Below are 19,955 nucleotides of genomic sequence, written 5' to 3' on the forward strand. Positions count from 1 at the left end.
GCTGCCGGCTCTGCGGTGGGAGCTGGTTTTCCCTGCAGGTGAACTCCTCTGCGCTCAGACAAAGGGCTGGGGGTGCCAGTTCCTCCCTTTGTTCTCCTGTCCTGGTGCACCCGCCTCCAACAGCAAAAAGCCCCTTGAAGCGCGCCTCTCAAATGGATGGAGCGGAATAAATGCGCTGTGAGGTCTCTGTCCCCCTCAGAGACCCTTTGGGGATGGGGGGGCCTGCAGTCCCCCTTCCCTGAGCAATTGTGCTGGGCCCTTAGCGATGGGGGTGGCCAGGCTCGGGAGGGAATTACTGCACCGTTGTGGCTGGATGTCCGAGGCCTGGCGAGCTGCACTCGGGTCAGAGATGCTTTGTTGTAGGGAATAGGGACAGGATCTGCCCCCCACAAGGCAACAGGAGCACATTTGTGGGTTATTTTCCTGCCTCTATCTCCTGGCGTCCTGCATCAAGGCAGGGGACTAGAAATGACACTTAGCATGACCTGCAAAGACTCCCCCCTTCACTTAACGCAGCTCCCAGGGGTGAGAGCCCAGCAGGTAAAACCACAGCCGGTCCTCCAGCCAAGGATTCTGTAGCATTTTACTTACAATAGGGGAGAAGAAGGTCGGTTTAATGGTCAGTATCAACATGAAGCCTGCTTAGGGGAGTTGGTGTTACCCTGAAGTAGAAGTAAGTGGAGGTGGGAAGACCTCCTATGGAGTCTGTAAGTCCGTGGCACCATGGGCAAGTAATCGTAGAGACTCAGGCTTTCCTTGCTCAACATGGGCCCTGCTACCAGTTCTCACCCAGTTTCTTTCTCCCTTGGTCCTTCCCAAGGTTGACTGCTGGCTACCACTGTCATCTATGAATTTACATGGTACTAATCTCCATTTATCAAAGTGCTTTTGCAGCAATCTGATAAACCATACCGAGGCAACAAGCAAAAGCTAAACCTCCCTCTGCATGTTAAACCTGCCCACTGGAGTCTTCCTTGGGAAACATTCCTCCTAAAAGGCAAGGCTTAGCTTTGCAGAACAGACAGGAGGCATCTGAGAAGACAACCTTCACACGCACGCTGCCTCCCAGTAATCATAGACACAGATGTTTGAGGAAAACCTTGTGGTTCTCAAAAGGTGGAGGCTGGGAAAGTCTGTCAGCCAAGGTGGAAGATGGAGGAACCCATGGGGCAGCAATCCCAGGTGTGTCCCATCCACAGGGCATCGTGAATCCCAACCCTGCCTGCTGCTTTGCCTCCGTGGAGCCTGGCTGTTGTTCTGCCCTGCGGAGAGAGCAGGCATTAACGTTTTGAAGGTCAAGCAGAAATCACAAGCTAGTCCTGCAGCATGGCTGTGCTAGCCAGCAGGTAAGGAGAAGCCACCACAAGCGCTGGGTTTCTTTGTGGGTGCAAGCTTGCCAGGGGACAAGGAGCTACTGTTGTTGGTCTCTCTCCCTGCTCTAGAAAATGGCAGTGCAGTCATGGCTAGAAATGGCTTCTCTGGTTGTACCCTGCATGCTGGCACTGCCCCCTGATCCCTGTGCGGCTCTCAGCAGATCCTGTAACCTTTGTGCTTCCACCACATCCTCTTTAAAAGAGGATAATGAAACTGAAAGGGGGAAGCAGTGGGTGTTGGAGGCACCTTGGACTGCTGGGCTTGCTGCAGCACTGCTGGTCTGCTGGAGACCTGAGAACCTGGATTTTTGAGTCAGGAGATGAAACACTAGGTGGGGAGAGGGCATCTGGTGAAAGCCACCTCAGTTGTGGATGGAAACTGAGCCGCAAATACAGCTCGCACGAATCAGCAGGATGGGGAGCAGGGCAGAGCGTTTCCCCTGGCTCCCTGGGAGGATGGAGCTGACTGGGGTCTGAGCTGTCAAGCTCTGACTGCAGAGTCAAACCTGGAAGATAAATGATACTTCAGGGGCCTGAGATCAATAATGTCAAAGGCTGGCCCGTAATCAGGCGAGATTAAAAACCAATGACAGGCCTCCTCCTAGGAGCAGAAGTCAGCACGTTGAAGGAGAGGAGCAGGGTTTGCTCCTTTGTGGTTATTCCCTGGCGGTGCCTGCATCCAAAACCCACCTTTCCAGGCTGCCTCCTGCAACATCAGCGATTCCCTCCCTCAGTCAACATCAACCAGATCCTGCAGGTCCCCTAGGGCCACCCCCTCTTCGGCAGTCCCAGTGCAGCTGGTGCAGAGCATTCCTGCCCTTGGGAGGGCGGCTGAGGTGAAGACAAAAGCAATGCAGCCCGGTGCTGGCCGCCAGCCGCCCTCACTGCTGGGGGATGAGCTGGGGCTGTGGGAGGCAGAGGAGGTGAGGAGAGGCTGAAGCAGGAGGTCATGTCGATGGTGTGGGTACCGTGATTTGCTGCGTGTTTTAAAGACGCTTGGCTTTGGGGAGCACACTAAGGAGCGGAAATGGGAAACCTGGCTGCGGGTCACTCTTGACTTTGTCCTGAATATGTTGGTTTTACCTGTGCTTATCAATTAATGTGTGCCGTAAGCGTTTAGCCACCTGTGGGCAGGAGGCAGGTGGGGTGTGTGGTTGTGCCCATTTTGGGGGTGCTGGAATTCAGGCTTGTCACAGAGGTGGCTTTTCTCCTGGGTGAGCACTGGGCAGGAGGCTCTGCCCCCATGTGCAACTGGAACGTGCTTCCCCCAGTAGGCAGCAGCCACAGTCCGGCTGAAGTGGAGAAGGTGGAGTTAATTTATTTGCAGGACCAAATTAAAATAAACTTGAGTCCCTTTTTTCTGTACATCCTTAGAGGGGTGAACATTCCATCTCAGCTCTGCGGGCAGGGCTACGCTGGGGCTCCTGTGAAGGGTGCTGGGAAGTAGGTTTTTGCCTCTTTCCTTCATGCAAGGGCGATTAAAGGAGAAGGGGCTGCGCCATCTCCTGCCGCTGCCCCTCGTGCATAGACCGGGAGCTGGAGATGCCGCTTGCCTTTGCCCCAGGCTCCTCTTCCCCTTCCTCCCCGCTCCCCCACCCCTTCCCCACCAGGAAGCCTGGCCTTTGTGTGAAGTGATGCCTCCTGACATCAGCCGGCCCGCGATTTCCTCCGCAGCGGGGAGGGCTAGCAGGCGAGGAGAAGGGTGCCACGCTCCCCAAGGGCTGACATACGGTCCCGGCCTCTCTGGAGCTGGGGGAGGCTGTGTGCCTGGTCGGCAATGCTGCAGGGTGGTGGTTGCCCCCAGCCCTGCCAGCCTGGGTGTTCAGCAAAGCTTTGCCTGCTGTGTTGCGCTTCCTGAAAGCACCGTGCTGGTATGTTGCTTCTTGCTGCCTGTGACTCTGATTGCTTCGGTGGCAGCATTATTTGACCGTTCCAGGGATGCAGTGTTGGGCTCTGTGTAGGTGAAGCTTGGACAGGGTTGGCTGTAGGATCTTGCTCCGGTGTCAGCGGTCCAGTGCCATAGAGCAGAAGCGGAGGAGCTTGCAGCAAGGCAGGAGCAAGGCTGATGTCTCCTGGGGCCCAGGGCTGCACCGGAGCTCTGGGAGCACCTCTCTGTCCGTGCAGGCAGGGCGCAGCTCGGCTGCCGGGGGGGCTTGCGGGGTGCAGCCTCTTGGCCACTCCTCAGAAAGGAGCTAATGCAACACATGGGAATTGGCCAAGCGCCTGCCAACAAAAAGCCGTGGCTGGCGCCTTGCCAGGAGCTCGGGGGCCTCGCATCTCTTTAATTTGAGACGTGTTTACTGGTGGATGGCGTTTTGCAGCTGGCTGGCTGGAAACTACAGGTTCCAGCATGCTCCATCGCATGTCGCCTGGCTGCTGAGCTCCGTCAGGAGTGTGGTACCACGGGCCTTGTAGTCTTGGTGCTCACCGCTGAGGGGGTTTTGCCGCCACGGCAAAGGGCTCCTGTTCAGCATTGCGGGGCAGAGTCAGGCTGTGAGACACGGGGCTGGTCTCTGCATCCTGCTTTCTTACCCTGCCACCACTCACTTGCTCGATTCAAGACCAGGTTGGCCTTTTTATGTCACCAGGCTGGGGAGGGGATCTGGTCCTATTCTTACTCGTGTGCAACGTAAATATTTTGGTCTTGAGTATGTTGCTGGGAGCTGGGTGTCACATTAAAGAGAGTGTGATTCATTCATGCTGTTGCTGCTCAGAGCACAATGAGGCAGCCTTGGGACTGGTCCCAAAGATTTCCTGTGATCTCGGCTGGTGGGGAATTTGGGATGTCACGTTTGACTAAGTCAGAACCCTCTTTGCGCGATTCCTGCAAGCCAGAAGTACTGAGCCAGGTGCGGATTGTGCAGCGCCCAGATTTGTTCTGGCATCCTTCGTTATACAGTGTTTGTTCATGCTGCATTTTTCTTTTTACTGGCTTGTTTGGACACGCACTGGTACATTCACGGCACTCAGGCAGTAACGTGAGTCTCTTTCCCATTAGGAAAGGGGCCAGGATTTGGGGGGGCCGGGAGGGTGGCTGAAGCGTAGTTTCTGAGATATTTCCTTCTGTCGCCACACCCTGCATGGAAGAGTAATATCCACGGCTTCAGCTGCTATCACAAGGCTCCGAACGTCTCTTTTTTAATATAGATTGGTATCATTTTGCATTTTAAAGTAAAAACACGCTGCAAGCTGCAGACAGCTGTCGGTTGGCAGCTTTGTTTGAACATCTGGTATTGCTGGGCTGCTGTTCAGTGTGATCTAACTATGGGATTCATAAAGATTATAATCCGGGCTTTCAGATTCTCAACAGCCGCCTCACAAAAAAAAAAGGGGGAGAGAAAAAACCCAGCAGGGAGGCAGCTGAGGGGTCCTTGGCGTTCAGCAGGTCGTGGTCGGACCCCTCTTGGATGCCGAGCGGCGGACGGGCTGACTGTGCGCCGCCTTGGCTGCCGCAGGTGCTGACGGGCTGGTTCCAGCCTGCGAAACGCTGAGTGTTGGGAAGCTGTAGAAGTGCAAAATCCTCTTCTTTTTTTTTTTTTCTTCCCCCCCTTTTTATTTTTTCCAGCTTGTGTGCCGAATCCGGTTGAGTCTCATACTCCTCTGGGTGTTGTCTGGCGCTGGCGAGCTGAAGCTGCAGATTCTGCTGTGGCTTTCTGTAGATGTTTGTAACAGTTGTCTGCAGCAGCAGGACTTGGTTTCTTTTTCTTTAAAGTAAGTGATGGAGGAGCCAAGGCTCACAGTATACATATCGGCATGTCAAAAGCTCGTTTCCAAGAGAAATTGAGTCCCCTTTTCTTGAAGCAACCAAAAAGTTGAGATAGCCACCTCTGTAAGCCACATCCATCCTTCTGTGAGTCAAGCACTTTCACTGGCACCTTTGAGAATTAAGCGGCCTCTAAGCCCCTAGCGGGTTTTATAAATCTTGTTAGTTGATCTGCATTTTTGCAAAGCTCTTTGAATCCAGCCTATTGGTGCATAAGTCACCTTGACTTTCCACAAGGCTTTGACTCCCAGCTCGCTTTCAGGCTCCATTTGTCAGTCGAAGGTGCATAAAAAAAAAATCCCCCCTTATCTTTATTAGGAAAGAAAAAAAACGCTGCCTGGAGAAATCTAGCTATGCTCTAGTTGGTGCAAGCCAGTAACAGAGGTGCATACAAACCTGTTCTGCCCTTGTTTGTGTTGATTTAACTTACCAGTACAAATTAAAATAGCCTTGAGCAGTTGGAAGTTTAACTAGATCAGTTAGGAGGGAAAAAAGTAAAATCATGGCCTTTAAATCAAAGCAGGGTTTTCTTTCTAGTGCTGCCTGAGCATGGAGAGGGACTTTGTGCCACCTGTGCAGCCCTACCGCTTACCTCTGGGTCTCCAAGCAAGACACTGATGGGAAACATAGACGCAGATTGTCACCTTTGCACACTTATCGGTGGTCTCGTGGCTGGGATGTGTGTGTGTGTGTGGGTATGGCTGCTCTGCTGGGTTCCCCCAAAAACCTGCTCGTGCATCCGGATCCTCAGGCCAGGCTCTCTCCAGAGCAGAAATTAGCAGTTTGGGAGGTAGGAACCCGAAGGGGCCGTTGTTCGGATCTCATGTCTTCCCGTGGTGGCTGCAGAGACGAGGTCTTTGGACAGGGAAAAGGCACCTCAGGCTGCAATGGAAGGAAGGGTGGAAGAGGCTGGCTGTGGTTCACCCCTGAGGGAGGGAGCTCTGAGATCACACAGGCCAGCTGGATCTTGAATCCAAGATGTTTTTTTGGAAGAGGGAGTGAGGGTTTCTCAATTTTGCAGGGGCTGCAGATGGGGCTAGGTTTGCTGCCAAGCGATGGGAGTGGGTCTTTGCAGGATGGCTGCTTTTGAAGGCAAGGCAGCATGTTGGGAAGATCTTGGGATTCAACAAAGCTAGAAGAGGCTGGGACAGCAGCAGATCGAGGTAGGATTGGAGGTGTTGCCAGAGCCTGTTTATTTTTTGCGGTGGTTATGGAAGGAACGACTCGCATATGACATGTCAGAGGAACAGGGCTTGAGTGAGGAGCAGGATTTTGTGATTTGACTGAGTTTCAGTGCTGAGCAACCTCCCATTTCTGCCCAGGCTGCCATCACTGGAGCTGGCAGCGTGCTGGTGAGAGCCACTGTGGAAACATGGACCAGCAAAAAAGAGACTGCTTTTTTTTTTTTTACTGGCTTAATTTTTCAGCTGGATCCGTGGTCAGGAAGGGACAGAGGTATGAAAACAGAGACAGAAGAGGGAGAAAAGGAGGTTCGAGCTCCCGTAACGTACATGTAAATTGATGGAAGCGTTCAAGAAACCACAAGCATAGAGTGCGCTGAAGGCGGAAAGGGCAGGACTTCTTACACAGCCTCTTAGGCTCTGAAAAACTCTGAAACCTGGTAAATCTCAGTCGGTGCAGCGGAATTTATCTTTTGGCGTGGTGGGGAGGAAGCACAAGGCAATGTTGGTCATAGGGGCCAGGTCAGCTCCAGGTGTTGGTGTCAGTCTGAAGTCCCAAGTGGCTGGAAACGGTTGCTCAGGGTGCTTGGGTCTGAAACTTTTTGGGATGTTGCTGCCAATGCTGTGGGACCAGTCGCTCAAAGGGCGTTTGGTGCTGGGTTGTGCTGGGCAGGGTGAGCTTGTGCTGGGATCTGCAGCTGGAGCCCTGTGCTGGAGAGGCAGCAGGATGAATTTTGGCATTGATTTTAAGCAGCCCCAAACCAGGACATTTTCCTCCTAAAACCAAAAGTCGGGAGAGGGGAAGTGCTCCTCCCTTACATCCCTGGTGGTGGTGAAGATGTGAACCTTGTCCTTATTAAACAGAGCCGAGCCCTGTGACTCCTCCTGGCTCTCCTTGCTCCCAGGCGAAGGAGGCCTGGACTGTCTTCCCTTCCGAAAGCTGGCCGGGGGCTGCTGGCCTCCATCCGCGCCCAGGCCTGGGTGGGGATCTCCTCTCCCTCCCTTTCAGCAGAGTGAAAATGATTTCTTGAGCTGCTTGCTGCCCCGAGGGCCTGGTCACGCCTGCAGCTGCAGCCCCAGCAGCTCTTGGGGCTGGTCTCTCTGTCTTGCTCCTGCACCACCCAAAAGCATCTGCTGTCCCCACACTGCTGGGACACAGTGCGGGAGTACATTTTCCATCTCTTCTGGCAGATCTGGGTCAGGGGGTGGCTGTGCTGGCCTAAGTCATGGGCATCACTAAGGCTCATCTTTGTCTTGTAGAGCAGGTGGCATCAGTTGGGACTCACCTGGCTGCATGCTCGGCTTGCAAACCAGCTCCTCCCTCCACATATTCATCTTCCCGGCATGTTTCACCTCCTTTCTTCCTCACCTCCCCACGCTGTGAGCAAGGCTTGACCCTAAGGTCTGGCAGAGTTGGTTCACCCTGCTTTCACTGCCTCTTACTGTGGTTTGCACAGGGGCAGCTCATCTGGTGCTGGTCCATGATCACCACAGCCTCGCTCCTACCCTCCAACATGCTGCAGAAGTGGCTTTGGTGTTTGGGGTTCCTTTGCTTTGGGGAGCACATCGCCCATACTGGGCATTCCATATCCCCCTCCTGCTTCCAGGACTTGGGGGGCTTCTGGCACAGAGGGGATGTTTCTGCAGCTACCGGCCTCATCTCCCTCCTTGTTAATGTCCTTTATCCTCCTTTTTCCCCTCAAAGCAGATCTTTGTCCCTGCTCAGAGGATGCTGACAGCAGTGACAACCGGGCCATGGCTTGAAGTTTTGGTCTGAAAACTGCAGGTAGAGCCCCAGCATCCTTATCCCATTTGTGCGAGAGGCACAGCCACAAATAACCTCTGCGGCACTGGAGAGCAGGGGGGGACACAGAGGCCTGGGGAGGCAAATTAACATCCTCAAGGTCCTTCTGAAGGTCGCTTTCCAATGGAGAATAGGTCCCCGTTTCCTGGCCTTCAGAAATCCTGCTGCTGGCCCCACGCGACATAAGGCCTTGTATTTTCCCCTTGCTAACGAGTTCTTCCTTTCTACTGGGTGTAAACAAGGGGCAGAGCTGTCCTGGGCTGTGGGCACTGGCACAGACCCCTGGCACTCTGGAGTCTGCTGGCTGAAGGCCTGTGGAGGAGCATGGTCTGTTGTGCCCACCATCCTGCCGACCTGAGCAGCCGTGAGTTGTGGCTTGGGCAGCGCGTCCAGCTGCTGTGTGCCAGCCACGCTGCAGGGATGCCCTGTACCACGGTGGGACATGGGGCTTTGCATCTGGGGTAGCTGATGGTGGTGGAATGTGGGGCTTAGCCTGCTGGTTTCTCCTCCCTGGCATGCTGGGGAAGGCTTGGAGACCAGGCAGCGTCTCACAGGGAGATGGGGACAAGCATCTCCACCCACCCTGGCGTGAGAACAGGGCAGAGAACCGCTCTTGCGAGAGGCACCCTGTATCCTGTTCCCCTAGCTCGGCACTGGATATTCCGCCTCCAGCCCTTTCCTACAAAGTGCCGACTCTCTTGATGACCGAGGGGGTCCCTTGACGCTAGCGAGGGACCTCTAATGCCCATGCCCTGCATGGCTGCTGTTCCCATCCTTTCCTAGCAATGGCAGCTATTAATATCCCAGAGGCCGTTCCTTTCCCCCGTTTCCTTCCCCAGCTGGGATAAACCGGCCTGATCTCTGTGCAGGGAGCACCATGAGAAGAGCCAAGCCCTGGAGCAGTGTGCGTGTGCTCCGGGCTGGCTGGGGAGAGGTGGAGCTCCTGCTCTGGCCCAAGACCTCCCCTCCTGCCTGGTGCTTACTGTAAATGTGTGCAAGATGAAACTCCAAACAGAAAACATTTCCTTCCTGTCCCTGTAAGCGAATCAACCTCCAGCAAGGGCCACAGAGGGTGTGGGGAGTTTGACAAAGCTGCTTTTGCCTGGGTCTGGTCAGCAGGAGACCATGGGAGGGATGATCAGGGGGTTTGGGCTGTGGAGACAGGTCCCCTTGGGCTGCAGCGGTGTGGAATCTCATGGTTTGAGATCCTGGTTTTGGTGGCACTGGCGTACCGTGGTCCAGAGCAGCACGGTGTCAAGGTGCCGGTGTGTTGTCAGGTGGGGGGACGCTTTCAGGAGGGATGAGAATAGCTCATTGCGTGGGTTTTTCTCAGAAAACTGGCCAGCTGACAGCAGAGTGGGGCTGGGGAGCAGGAAGCCTGTGAGTGGGAGGCGCTGCGAGGAGAAAGGTTGTGCTCGCCTCCTCGGTCCAGGGCTCTCAGTGCATTAAAATTCAGTCGCTGTGACTTCAGGCCCGTCTCCAGCAACATGCCGGGATGTGGGTCTCAATGGGGGCCCTTGATCCCGGTCCTTGGGCTGAGCTGCAGGTGTCTGGAGCCATTCCCGCAACAGGCATCTGCCCTTCACAGCTTCCTCACTCCGGTTCCACCTTCCTCCTCCTCCTCGCCCTTCCTCCTCCTTGTGCTCTGAGCTGCTCCCTCAGTTCTGGCTTTCCGGTGGTTGCAGACAATGTCCTTATTCACTCGGTGCTGGGATTTGGCGGCGAGGGGAAGGCCTGGGCGTAGAGGAGGAGGAAGGAGGGAGGCAGAGGAGCAAGCGTGCCGGTCCTGGGCCAGCCGTCCAGCTGCAGTTAAAGGCTGTCTGTGGGGCAGGCTGGCTTCCCGCTCCCCCCGCTTTCCTATGGGAACGAGAGCTCTGTGCTCTTGTGGTTTGTCCACCTGCCCTCCTGTACTACCTTCTGAACCCGCAGCTGTTCTCAGCCCAGTTTGTTGGGAATTAGCACCCTGCGAGCATCCTGCAGGTCAGTGTGCAGGGATGTGGTTGAAGGATGCACAACCCTTATTAGACATCAGAGAAGCTGCATGGGCCTCACTTCACCCATGAACACGGTAAAGCTTTTCACTGCTGCCGCTCTCGTTTAAAACCAGAGCTGCTCAGTGGGTTGTGTGGCATCTTTTTGGCTTTGATGATGGTGCCAGGCTCCTTCCTGATCCCGCTGGACGTCAGACAGGGGCTGGCAAGTGCTTGAGCCCCTGGGGAAGGGGTGCCGCAGGCTCTCCCCGCCAGCTCTGCCCAGGAGGCACACAGGGACCCTGGCCATCCTTGGAGCAGGTGACACCTTGAGGCACATCGTGACATTTTGCTGCACTGGTGCTGGCCCCGGAGCCATGAGCTGCTGGGGGCTTCAAAGCAAGGATGAGGGGAGCACTGGGCTCCTGGCAGGGCAGGGACATAATCCACTGTTATCGTGGGCTCAGCAGCAACCGCAGAATTAGCCCTGGCCTTTGGGAGATGACAGTGGTGAGAACAGGCTGAGACAAGCCAGGGAGACATCTTACCCACAGGTTTGTCCCTGCCTGGGAGGTCTTAGGTGGGTATGAGCTCCTTCCCACACCCCAGTGCCCCTCTTTGCAGTGGGGGGTTGCCTGGCCAGCTGAGCTGGACCCACGTGTGTGACACAGCCGATGCTTGTGATGCTGCAGCCATTTAATGACTCTTGGATGAGGACCCCACATGCCCTGCGTTATCCTTGTTAAACTCTTTATTTCCATCTTTCTGTCTTGTGGCTGCAGACACTTAATCTTGCAGAAGTGCTGCTCTGCTGGGGCAGCCCTGTCCCCTGGCAGACATCCCTCTGTCCCCTGCCTGGGGAGCTGGACGTATCCTACACTGGAGTGGCCGCTGTTGCCAGTGCAGAGCTGCCCGTGTCCAGGCTCGGGGGGACAGACCAGGATGTGCAGTGAGGTGTGCAGGGGGCGAGGGCAGTTTCCCTGGCGGCAGTGTCCTCCCAGGAGCGCTGGGCAGATAGCAATGGCCAGCGAGCCTTTCCCCAGCACTATCCCACGGGGACCAGCTGTGCGTGTCCTTCCCACAATGAGACCTTGCAGCACTTGTCTCCCTTCCCGCAGAGGTAGCCCTCCAAGCAGCATTTCTGTCCCAGTGCATGACCTCGGTACCCACCCAACTTGCTGCGATTGCTCCCAGGGTGCTTCCTGCTCTGCATGGGGCTCCTGATCAGTGCGCTAAAGATAATTCTGTTCGTCTCTCCTTCCACCTTCAGTGATCTTTCTCTTGTGTGGGGTTGATGCCTGTGGCATGTTTGCAGAGAGCCCCACTAACCTCCTCTTAGGGCTCAGCCTTTCTTCTGTCTCCCCCTTTATTTTTTTCCCATGAGGAGCGGGGAAATTCCTTGCAACTCCAGCAGAATAAACTGGTGTCTGGTGACTATGCCCATCTCACTGGGTCCACTGGGTGGACCAGCCACTTACCCCTGCCACAGATTAACTTATTAATTAATTAGATGGGTTCACTCTCAACTGATGTTGGAATACAGAGCATTTTCAGTGGCTGTTTTGCAAACTGGCAACGTGTCTTGGAATAGACAAACTGGGATCACGGAGTTGCTCGAAGCCCAGGAAGGGACTGTATGGAGGGAGCTGCGGTTCTCCCAGCAGCAAGGTCATGCATGAAATATGAGAAATTACCCTGAGAAATTCTGATCCTGGAGGAGGAGGAGTTCATGACTTCAGAAATGCCAGATCTGGGAGGGGATGCAAGGAGAAGGGATATGTTTTCCTTTTCAAAATACCTAAGGAATTCAGCCCGTGCTGTGGAGACAATGAGATTTCTCCCCTCAGTGCCAGAAGGAGTAGTTCATACCTACGTGTCTTGTTAAGGTTTCAGTTGCCATGGGTGAAAATCCCTCACATCCCACCGCAATCCCAGGCATGTATGGTTTTTAAATCGCCCTAAAATCAAGAGAGTGGCTCAAATGTGAGATTTCAAGAAAACACTGCATGTCCTCTGTTCTCTCTGTTTTTTGCGGCTGTAGATTGGATTTTGGTCACCTTTTCCAGCTGTGAGGGCCTATTAAATTCACTTTCATTTGTAGAAGTTATTTTAATATCTATATTTTTATGTATTTATTTGTGGTTTCACATAATTGTATGATTCCAGGAGCAAAGTGCTGTGAGGTTTGTTACAAAACACAGAGGTTGGCAGCTCTGCCACGGCAGCTGCAGGGCGGCGGGAAGGGGACGGTGGTACGTGCATGTCCGGGGCTGTCCGGTCCGTCCCTCAGGGTCCCTCATGCTGGTGGGGCTGGCCGGGTGGTTCATGCAGTGATGGGAAGCCCTGCTTTTCCCTGTGAGAGCATCCTGGCAGCATCGGGGGAAAGAGCAGGGGCTGCCTCGATTGACTTCCCACAAGTAGGGATGCGGGAAGGCATCTCCTTCCCCAGAACAGGTGTTTTTTCTTTCAGTTGACTGTGATTTCAGTGGGGAGATTCCAGCCTGTGGATGCTGGGTGCACTGTGCTCCACACCAGACCTGCGCAGGGGGATGTTGCAAACTGTGTTTTCAGCCAGCAGTGCTTGGAGCAGGTTGTGTCGTGCACTTGCATGAACTGCTGCCAGAGCAGGGTGCTGCGTGCCGCCTCTCTGCCCGGGGCTGCTGCCTGTCTGCCCCGCGGCTCTGCCTGGTGCCGGACCCAGAACACTGGCGGAGCCCTCAGAAAAGCCACCAGCAGTCCTGGCACAGGACCTGGGACGCGGTTCCTGCCTGCGCCCTTGGCTTTCTCTGAGCAATTGGGGTTGCACCCACCCTCCGGAGCTCAGTTCCCACTGTGTGTAACCTGTCAGCAGTTTGCAGCCTCTTAGCGCTGCAGCAGCTCAAATAACAAGCCCTTTACTATGAAAAAATGAGATTTTTAATATGTGCATCAAATTTTTCTCCATGTCGATGCTCCCACGTATTCAGCTGGTCTTAAAAAAAGCAGCAGCGATGCCTTTGGATGCTTGCAAGCCCCCGTGTTTCTGTACCCACGCGCCAGCAAATGTCTCCCCGTGCCTGGGGGTCTGCGTCGCTGTTGCTGCCCCTTGAGCCCTGTTTCGGTGGATGTACTGTCTGTGTGTCCCTCTGCACGTGCGTGGGTGGGTGCACGCGTGTGGCACTGGGCACATATGTGGAGTGTGACTGTGAGTGGGAAGCCGGATTTTTTTAGCTCCTTGTTATTATTAGTGGTAGGAGCCCAGCAGCAGTGAGGCTGGAGGTGCCTGAGACCTTAAGAAAAACAACAGGAGGGAGGAGGCTTCGCATTCCTGCTCCCGAATTGAGTCGGAGGTGACAGCCTTTCCCTGCAATGCAATTAATCCCGGCAGCGCCTCTGCCACCCTCCCCCTCCCGCCTCGTCCAGGAATTAATTACTTGATTATAAATCCCCGAGCGACGGTTTATAATAGCAATAATCCCCTCGAAATACGTCCTCACTGCCGCTTTCTTCCCATCTCGCCCTCGTTGTTGAGAGTCTCCAACGCTGCCTCCCCATGCGGGGCGAAGCCGTTCTTGCCCCGTCGGTGTGGTGGCTTTCCCCTGGGATAACCACTGGGGGGAAGAGTTATAATAGGAGTTAATTTTGAGGGGTGTTTTGGGAAGCCCTGCCCCTGCTCACAGGGACGGAGCCATTCTCTCATGGGTTTCACCCTGGCCAGGGAAGCGTGCAAGAGCAAGGCGCGCACACTGATGGCTGGGGATAAGGTTTTGTCCCAGTTATTCAGCTGATAGCCCCGGCCCAGCCCCCAGGAGTGGGGGCCGGGGCTGGCAGTGTGGCTGGGGGAGACCTCATTCCTCCTCTCTCTGTCCCTCCCGATTACACTGATGCTGGCTCTGGGGCTTGTCATGGGGGCAGGGAAGGGAGAAAGGATTTGTCGTGGTGTACGGGGGCACAAAGGGGGTGGCGATGTCTCGCGGGAGCCTGCCGGCAGTGGGTGATGTGCCTCCAAATAGTGCTGCCAGAGTGGGAAATGAGCCTGTCCCTGACTCCCCAGGGCGTGGCAAGGGGCTGCCCCCATCCAGGGGACCCAAATCAAGGTCCTCAGCTGATAAAGAACCCCAGCACACATGGCCCCTCTGCATGGCCATTGAAATAGCGAGGTTTCCACCTGCATCAGACACATGGGTGTTTTCAGCTTGGTGATGGCATCCTGCTGGGAAAAAGCCCCCTCCTCTCCAAACCGTGTGGGCAGAGCTGGTGCGGGTGGCACCGAAGCTTCCCAGCACGTGTGGCTGCCGGGCTCTGACGGCTGCTTTTCTCTCCCGTCTCTGCAGAAGATGCTGATGAAGCAGCAGGACCGCCTGGAGGAGCGGGAGCAAGACATCGAAGAGCAGCTCTACAAGCTGGAATCGGACAAGCGGCTGGTCGAGGTAGCTGGTGCTTCACCCTGCTGTGGCCAGCCCTGGGGACTGTCACCCCATGGCGCGATGGGGACAGGTTCCCAGGATGCGGGGGCAGGGAGGAGGGAGGACACGCAGGGGAAGAGCAGCTGGCCAGACTTGCTGTCTCCATTCCTGTCCTGGCAGTCGTATTTTTGGGCGATTAAATGCGTTTGAGGCTGCCCTACAGCCTTGTGGGTCCTGGAGTTGAGTTGGGAGGCAAGGTATGAGGCTGTGCCTAAGTATCAGGTGGCCCTTCCACCTCAGCCCGGCACAGCCTTCCCCAGGCCACCCTCTTCATCTGGAGTGCAATGGGAGAGTCTGGAGATAGGAGAACCTCAAATAGACCGCTGAAATATCCAGCAGGTGGAAGAGATGCAAGCGTTTTGCTGGGACACAGGTAAAACAAGATTAGTTCGTGGTCCGTAAAGCCCCTCGGCCTCCCAGACCATGGAGGGAAGGGCTCTGAAGTGTGACATGACCTTATCGTGGAGTGGGGATGAAGACAGGGATGAGGATGAGGGTGAGGATGGGGCTGGGCAGTGTTTCTCAGGGGAGCACATCTGCCTCGGTACAGCAGGTTGTTGCTTAGCATCACCTCTCAGAGGTGATCCCCACCTGCACCCCAGGAGGCAGGCCCGGGGGATCTGCTGGTTTAGCCAAAGCCCCACAGTCTCCAGCACGCAGGAGTCCCACACAGCAGCTGACCACAGAGTTTGGTCTGTGTGGCTGTTGAAGGAGAGCAGAGTTGTAGTGCAGCTCTCAGTTTGACCCACCTCTGCTGGGGAAAGGACCCAGGTGTCCTGGGCCATCACAGCAGAGGTTGGAGGGTGCAGGGGGCCTGACCCTTCTCCTCTCCCCCAGGAGAAGGTGAGCCAGCTGAAGGACGAGGTGCGCCTGCAGTATGAGAAGATGCACCAGATCTTGGACGAGGATTTGCGGAAGACCATGGAGATACTAGACAAGGCCCAGGCCAAGTTCTGCAATGAGAACGCAGCCCAGGTCCTCCACCTCAACGAGCGCATGCAGGAGGCCAAGAAGCTCCTCAGCTCAGTCCAGGTCATGTTTGACAAAACCGAGGACATCAACTTCATGAAGGTGAGACGATCTGCTTGTGCTGGGGGTGAGAAGGGGCGGGGGAGGTCTGGCTGTGTGGGGAGAACCGGGGAGGTGTGAGGCATGTTGGTGAGCGGGCGGCGGGCAGTGACCAGGACTAACTGATGCCTCCGGAGGGCTCAGCAGTCCCACTGCTGGAAGGTGAGAAGCAGTGGGGCAGTCTCAGCACCAGCCTTGTACGAGGAGGTGCTGCAGCTGGAGATGGGGCTGGGGCAGCCTGTGCTGGGGGGAGAAGGAGCTCAGCACCCCTGGGCAGCCTGTCCCCTCCTGGGGGGCCACAGAAGGTGACACCAAAAGGGGATGTGGCTGCAGTGACAGGGACTGTCCTTACTGACCAGGACTTCTCCTTCCCCTCCTAGAACACCAAGTCTGTGAAAATCTTAATGGACAGGTAAGCGTGGCTGGGCAGGTGCGTTTGGGGGCAAAGGGGACTGTTGTGGGGGCAGCAGCAGTACAGTGTCCAAGGGAGGAGCAGGACTGGGGATGCTGCAGGGCCTGGGAGAGGCATGTTCTGTGCCTCGGTTTCCCTCTGTGTCTGGGAGGACGAGAAATCCCCTCCCAGGGGCACTGAATCAAGTCTTCACTTTAGACTGGGGAAAACGTAGTGGTGTGTTTGTGGAAGAGCAGAGCTGGGGCCCAGCACCTCAGCCAGGATGGAACCAGCTGGTTTGGGGCGCAGGGCTCAGTCCAGCTCTGCTTATCTCCTCTTCCCTCCAGGGCCCGGGGTTAAAGCCAGCACTAGCAGAGTGGGGGCGAGCTGGGGTGCTGATACAGGGGCTGTGAGATGTGCGCGATGGCACAGGATGTTCACAGCAAGGCTGGGTGGGAAGGGACTGGCCCATTGGGAGGGCCAGCTCCCCACTGCCCTCGGTGCTGCTCCCCTGGGGAAGGGGTTCAGCCCTGGGAAAGTGCTGGGAAAGGAGCGTGGGGGCTTCCTGACCCTCTCCTGAGTGTGCTTTGTCCCTCACACCTCTCCTCTCTGCGCACGGTCCCCATCAGGACCCAGAACTGTACAGGTGGCAGCCTGCCCCCACCCAAAATTGGCCACCTCAACTCCAAGCTCTTCCTGAATGAGATCGCCAAGAAGGAGAAGCAGCTCAGGAAGTTGCTGGAAGGTGGGTGAAGCCTGAGGGGTAGTGGGTGGGGGGCATGGGAGCTCTCTGCCTCCTGTATCCATGGCTGGCTGCCCTGTGGATCCCAGTACAAGAGGATGGGGAGAGTTGTTGGGGTGCAGGGCCCTCTGGGAACCCCTCTGTGGTCGGTGGGGTCAGGACACGGAGATGCCATGAAGCCAGCTCCTGGCTGTCCCTAGGACATTTGCCTTGGCTTGTGAAACAGCTGTGTTTTGGTGTGACACAGCGGACAGGCCGGCCATCGCCAGGAAGAGTCGGTGGCAAGATGTGGGTCCCAGAGCCCCCACCCCACACCTGGGAACCGACCACGTCCTGGAAGGGCTTCCCAGTCCTCTCTCCTTGGGGATTTGGGTTTGTCACCCAGGCTGTCCCTCTCAGATCCTGTCACAGATCCCATGGTCACGAGCTGTCCCCAGGCTCAGCCTGTGCCCGTGTTTCCAGAGCAGCACTTGGGGCTGCTCCGAGCTTGCTGGCAAGGTCCCAGAACAGGACCTGCAAATTTGCCTGTGTACAGCCATGTGCCCAGTTTGCCGCTGGAGGGGTGGCTGGGGGACCTTCTGCTCACGCAGGGCTGGACCGCGGGTCTCGGTGCTTCGCTGTGAGTTCAGACCGGCAGCCAGAGCACCAGGGAGCTGTGCTGTGCCGTGCTTGACGCAACCCTCTTCTGTTCCCCTCCGCAGGTCCTCTGAGCACCCCGGTCCCCTTCCTGCAGAGCATCCCCATGTACCCCTGCACCGTCAGCAACTCTGGCGCGGAGAAGCGCAAGCACTCCACCGCCTTCCCCGAGGGCAGCTTCCTCGAGCCATCGTCCGGGACTGTGGCGAGCCAGTACATGAGCCAGGGCGCTTCGGCCGGCGAGGGGCAGTCCGCACAAGCCATGGTGCCTTGTAGCTCCACGCAGCACATAGTTGGACTTCCCAGCGGCCCGCAGCCGGTGCACTCGGGCTCCGTCTTCAACCCATCTCACTACCCCAACACCACGTCATCTCAGCAGTCCGTGCTCTCCCAGTACGGCGGGCGCAAAATCCTCGTCTGCTCAGTGGATAACTGTTACTGTTCCTCCGTCTCCAACCACAGCGGGCACCAGCCCTACCCGCGGTCGGGGCACTTCCCCTGGACGGTCTCCTCGCAGGAGTACTCGCACCCGCTGCCGCCCGCCCCTGCCGTGCCCCAGTCGCTCCCGGGACTTGCCGTGAGGGAATGGATTGATGCATCCCAGCAGCACGGGCGGCAGGATTTCTATAGGGTCTACGGCCAGCCGTCGGCGAAACACTACGTCACCAGTTAACCGTCGCTCTCCGGAGAGTCTCGCTCGATGATGCGTTTGGAGAGAAAAGTCTGAGTTGGGTTGGCTTTTTTTTTTCTTTCCTTTTAAATCAAACCCAATTTTTTCCCACCTCGCACCCCTCCAGGATTTTGGGGAGGGTTGTTCTTTAATCTCTCTTTTTTTTTTTTTTAAAATCCTTTTAATTCCTTTTTTTAATTTAATTTTGCGAAGTCCTTCCTGCCCCTCGCTGGGAAAAGACGAGGGAGATATTACTGAGAAGAAATTGATGGGGATTTCAGTCGGGCGTCTGGGTCTGTGCATCGTACTCTTCCTCACTCCTCTGCCTTTGGAAAACTTCAGAAGGGACAATGGCACCTTCTCTCTTCCCATTTCTCTGAGTTCATTTCTTTTCTGGTTTGGTTCAATTTTTCCCCTTTCCCCACCCTTCTCTTTCCCTTTTTAAGAAGAAAAAAAAAAAGAAAAAAATCTCTCATTGATTCAATATGAAACGATACTTGTAGATTTTGGGTTTGTTACCTTTATTTTTTTTTTTTTAAGGCATTTTTTTTTTGTGTTATGAGGCCACTTCTCATGCATATTGGCATTTTTTTTTCCTCCTTTCAGAGATTTGTAAATACACAATGGCAGGAAATTTAATGCACAAACAAAAAGGGAAAAGAAACTTTAAAAAAAAAAAAAAAAGAATAAATAAAAAAAAATCTGTTCTAGTTTTCGGGAGGGGCAGCGTGGCCAGAGACACCCCCCTCCTGCGTATCGCTGATGCAACTTCCTGTAACAAGCACTTTGTATAAAAAAAAAAAGTGGACTTCCTGCTATAAGGCACAGGTATTTATTCTGTAACCGATTTTAGAACACACACACACACAAAATATTCAAATAAATGTGATCACTTAGTGCAAATGCCTCGCTGTGCTGCAGCTCGTCCCCGGGAGTGCCGCTCCGGCGCGAGGCTCCCCCGGCTTTGGCTCCCGCCCACGGGTGCCCCCCGGGGGGGTTCTCTGCAGGGCTGCTCGGAGGGACAGCTTGGGGACGGGGTGGCAGAGGGTCCCGGCTGGGGAGGGGTCCCCACCGGCACCCATCCCGTGTCCCAGTGCCGCAGGGAGGGGTGCTGGAGCCGTGGCTCTGTGCCGTCTGTCCCAGCGGGTGAGGATGTGAGTCAGGGACAGAGCTGCTGGGTTGCATCCTGCCCACAGCCTCCGGAACAGTCCCCATCGTGTGACGGGGACGGCGGCTTTCCTGCCTCCGCCGTGCCGGCACCCGGCCCTTGAGGCTCTTTCCCCCCGCAAAGCCCCCTGCCCTGCGGGGCTCTGTGGGCACTGGCAGCACCTTGGGCTGGCACCATGCTCGGCCAAGGCTGGGAGGGCGAGGGGGAAGCCTTGGGCTGGGGCGCGTGGCGCAGCCGTGGGCTGTCCTGGCTGCGGTCGTGCAGGGGCGAGCTCTTCAGCTGGGGAGAACGCAGCCGGCTTCCCACAGCAGAGCAGGTCTCAGAGCCGTTAGGGTTTTTCCGTCGCTGTCTTCAGGCTTGCCTGCTTTAATTTTTTGCCTGTTTGCAAAACATCCCTGGTTTTGTTCCTTTTTGGATTCCCCCCGTGCTGCCTCGGTGGGAAACGGGAAGGGGATTGAGTCTCAGTGAGCGGAACCCAGGGAGCAGCGGGTCCGAGGGAGGGGGACCCTCGCACCCAGCTCCCCCCATTCCATCCCAAGGCAGGTGACAGTGAATCCCTTGCAAAGAGGGCCCCTTCCCAGGCTGCGCTGGGGGGCAGCACCCTCTGCCCCTGTGTGCTCCGTGCCACCCTGCGCACAGGGTGCAGAGGGCTTTTCCCAGCCCTGTCCTGCTCAGACACTTCAGGAAACACCCAAACCGTTGGGGTATTTGGGGGTTTACTTCTTGGGCACCAGCGAAGCACCC

The 19,955-nt window shown here is 55.9% G+C and overlaps 1 protein-coding gene across 1 annotated transcript in view; it reads left to right on the plus strand.

The window, feature by feature from the left end:
- TRIM8 (tripartite motif containing 8) overlaps positions 1-18,949 on the plus strand; it is a 29,229-nt gene extending 10,280 nt beyond the window's left edge. The window contains exons 3-7 of the mRNA XM_080347687.1: positions 14,405-14,500; positions 15,374-15,607; positions 15,985-16,016; positions 16,625-16,740; positions 17,439-18,949. Coding sequence (XP_080203813.1) covers positions 14,405-14,500; positions 15,374-15,607; positions 15,985-16,016; positions 16,625-16,740; positions 17,439-18,046 — 1,086 coding nt within the window. The 3' untranslated portion in view covers positions 18,047-18,949. The remainder of the gene's footprint in view (positions 1-14,404; positions 14,501-15,373; positions 15,608-15,984; positions 16,017-16,624; positions 16,741-17,438) is intronic.
- The last annotated feature ends 1,006 nt before the right edge of the window (positions 18,950-19,955 follow it).

The sequence above is a fragment of the Nesoenas mayeri genome, assembly GCF_963082525.1.
Source record: "Nesoenas mayeri genome assembly, chromosome: 7".
In the NCBI taxonomy this organism is placed as follows: Eukaryota; Metazoa; Chordata; class Aves; order Columbiformes; family Columbidae; genus Nesoenas; species Nesoenas mayeri.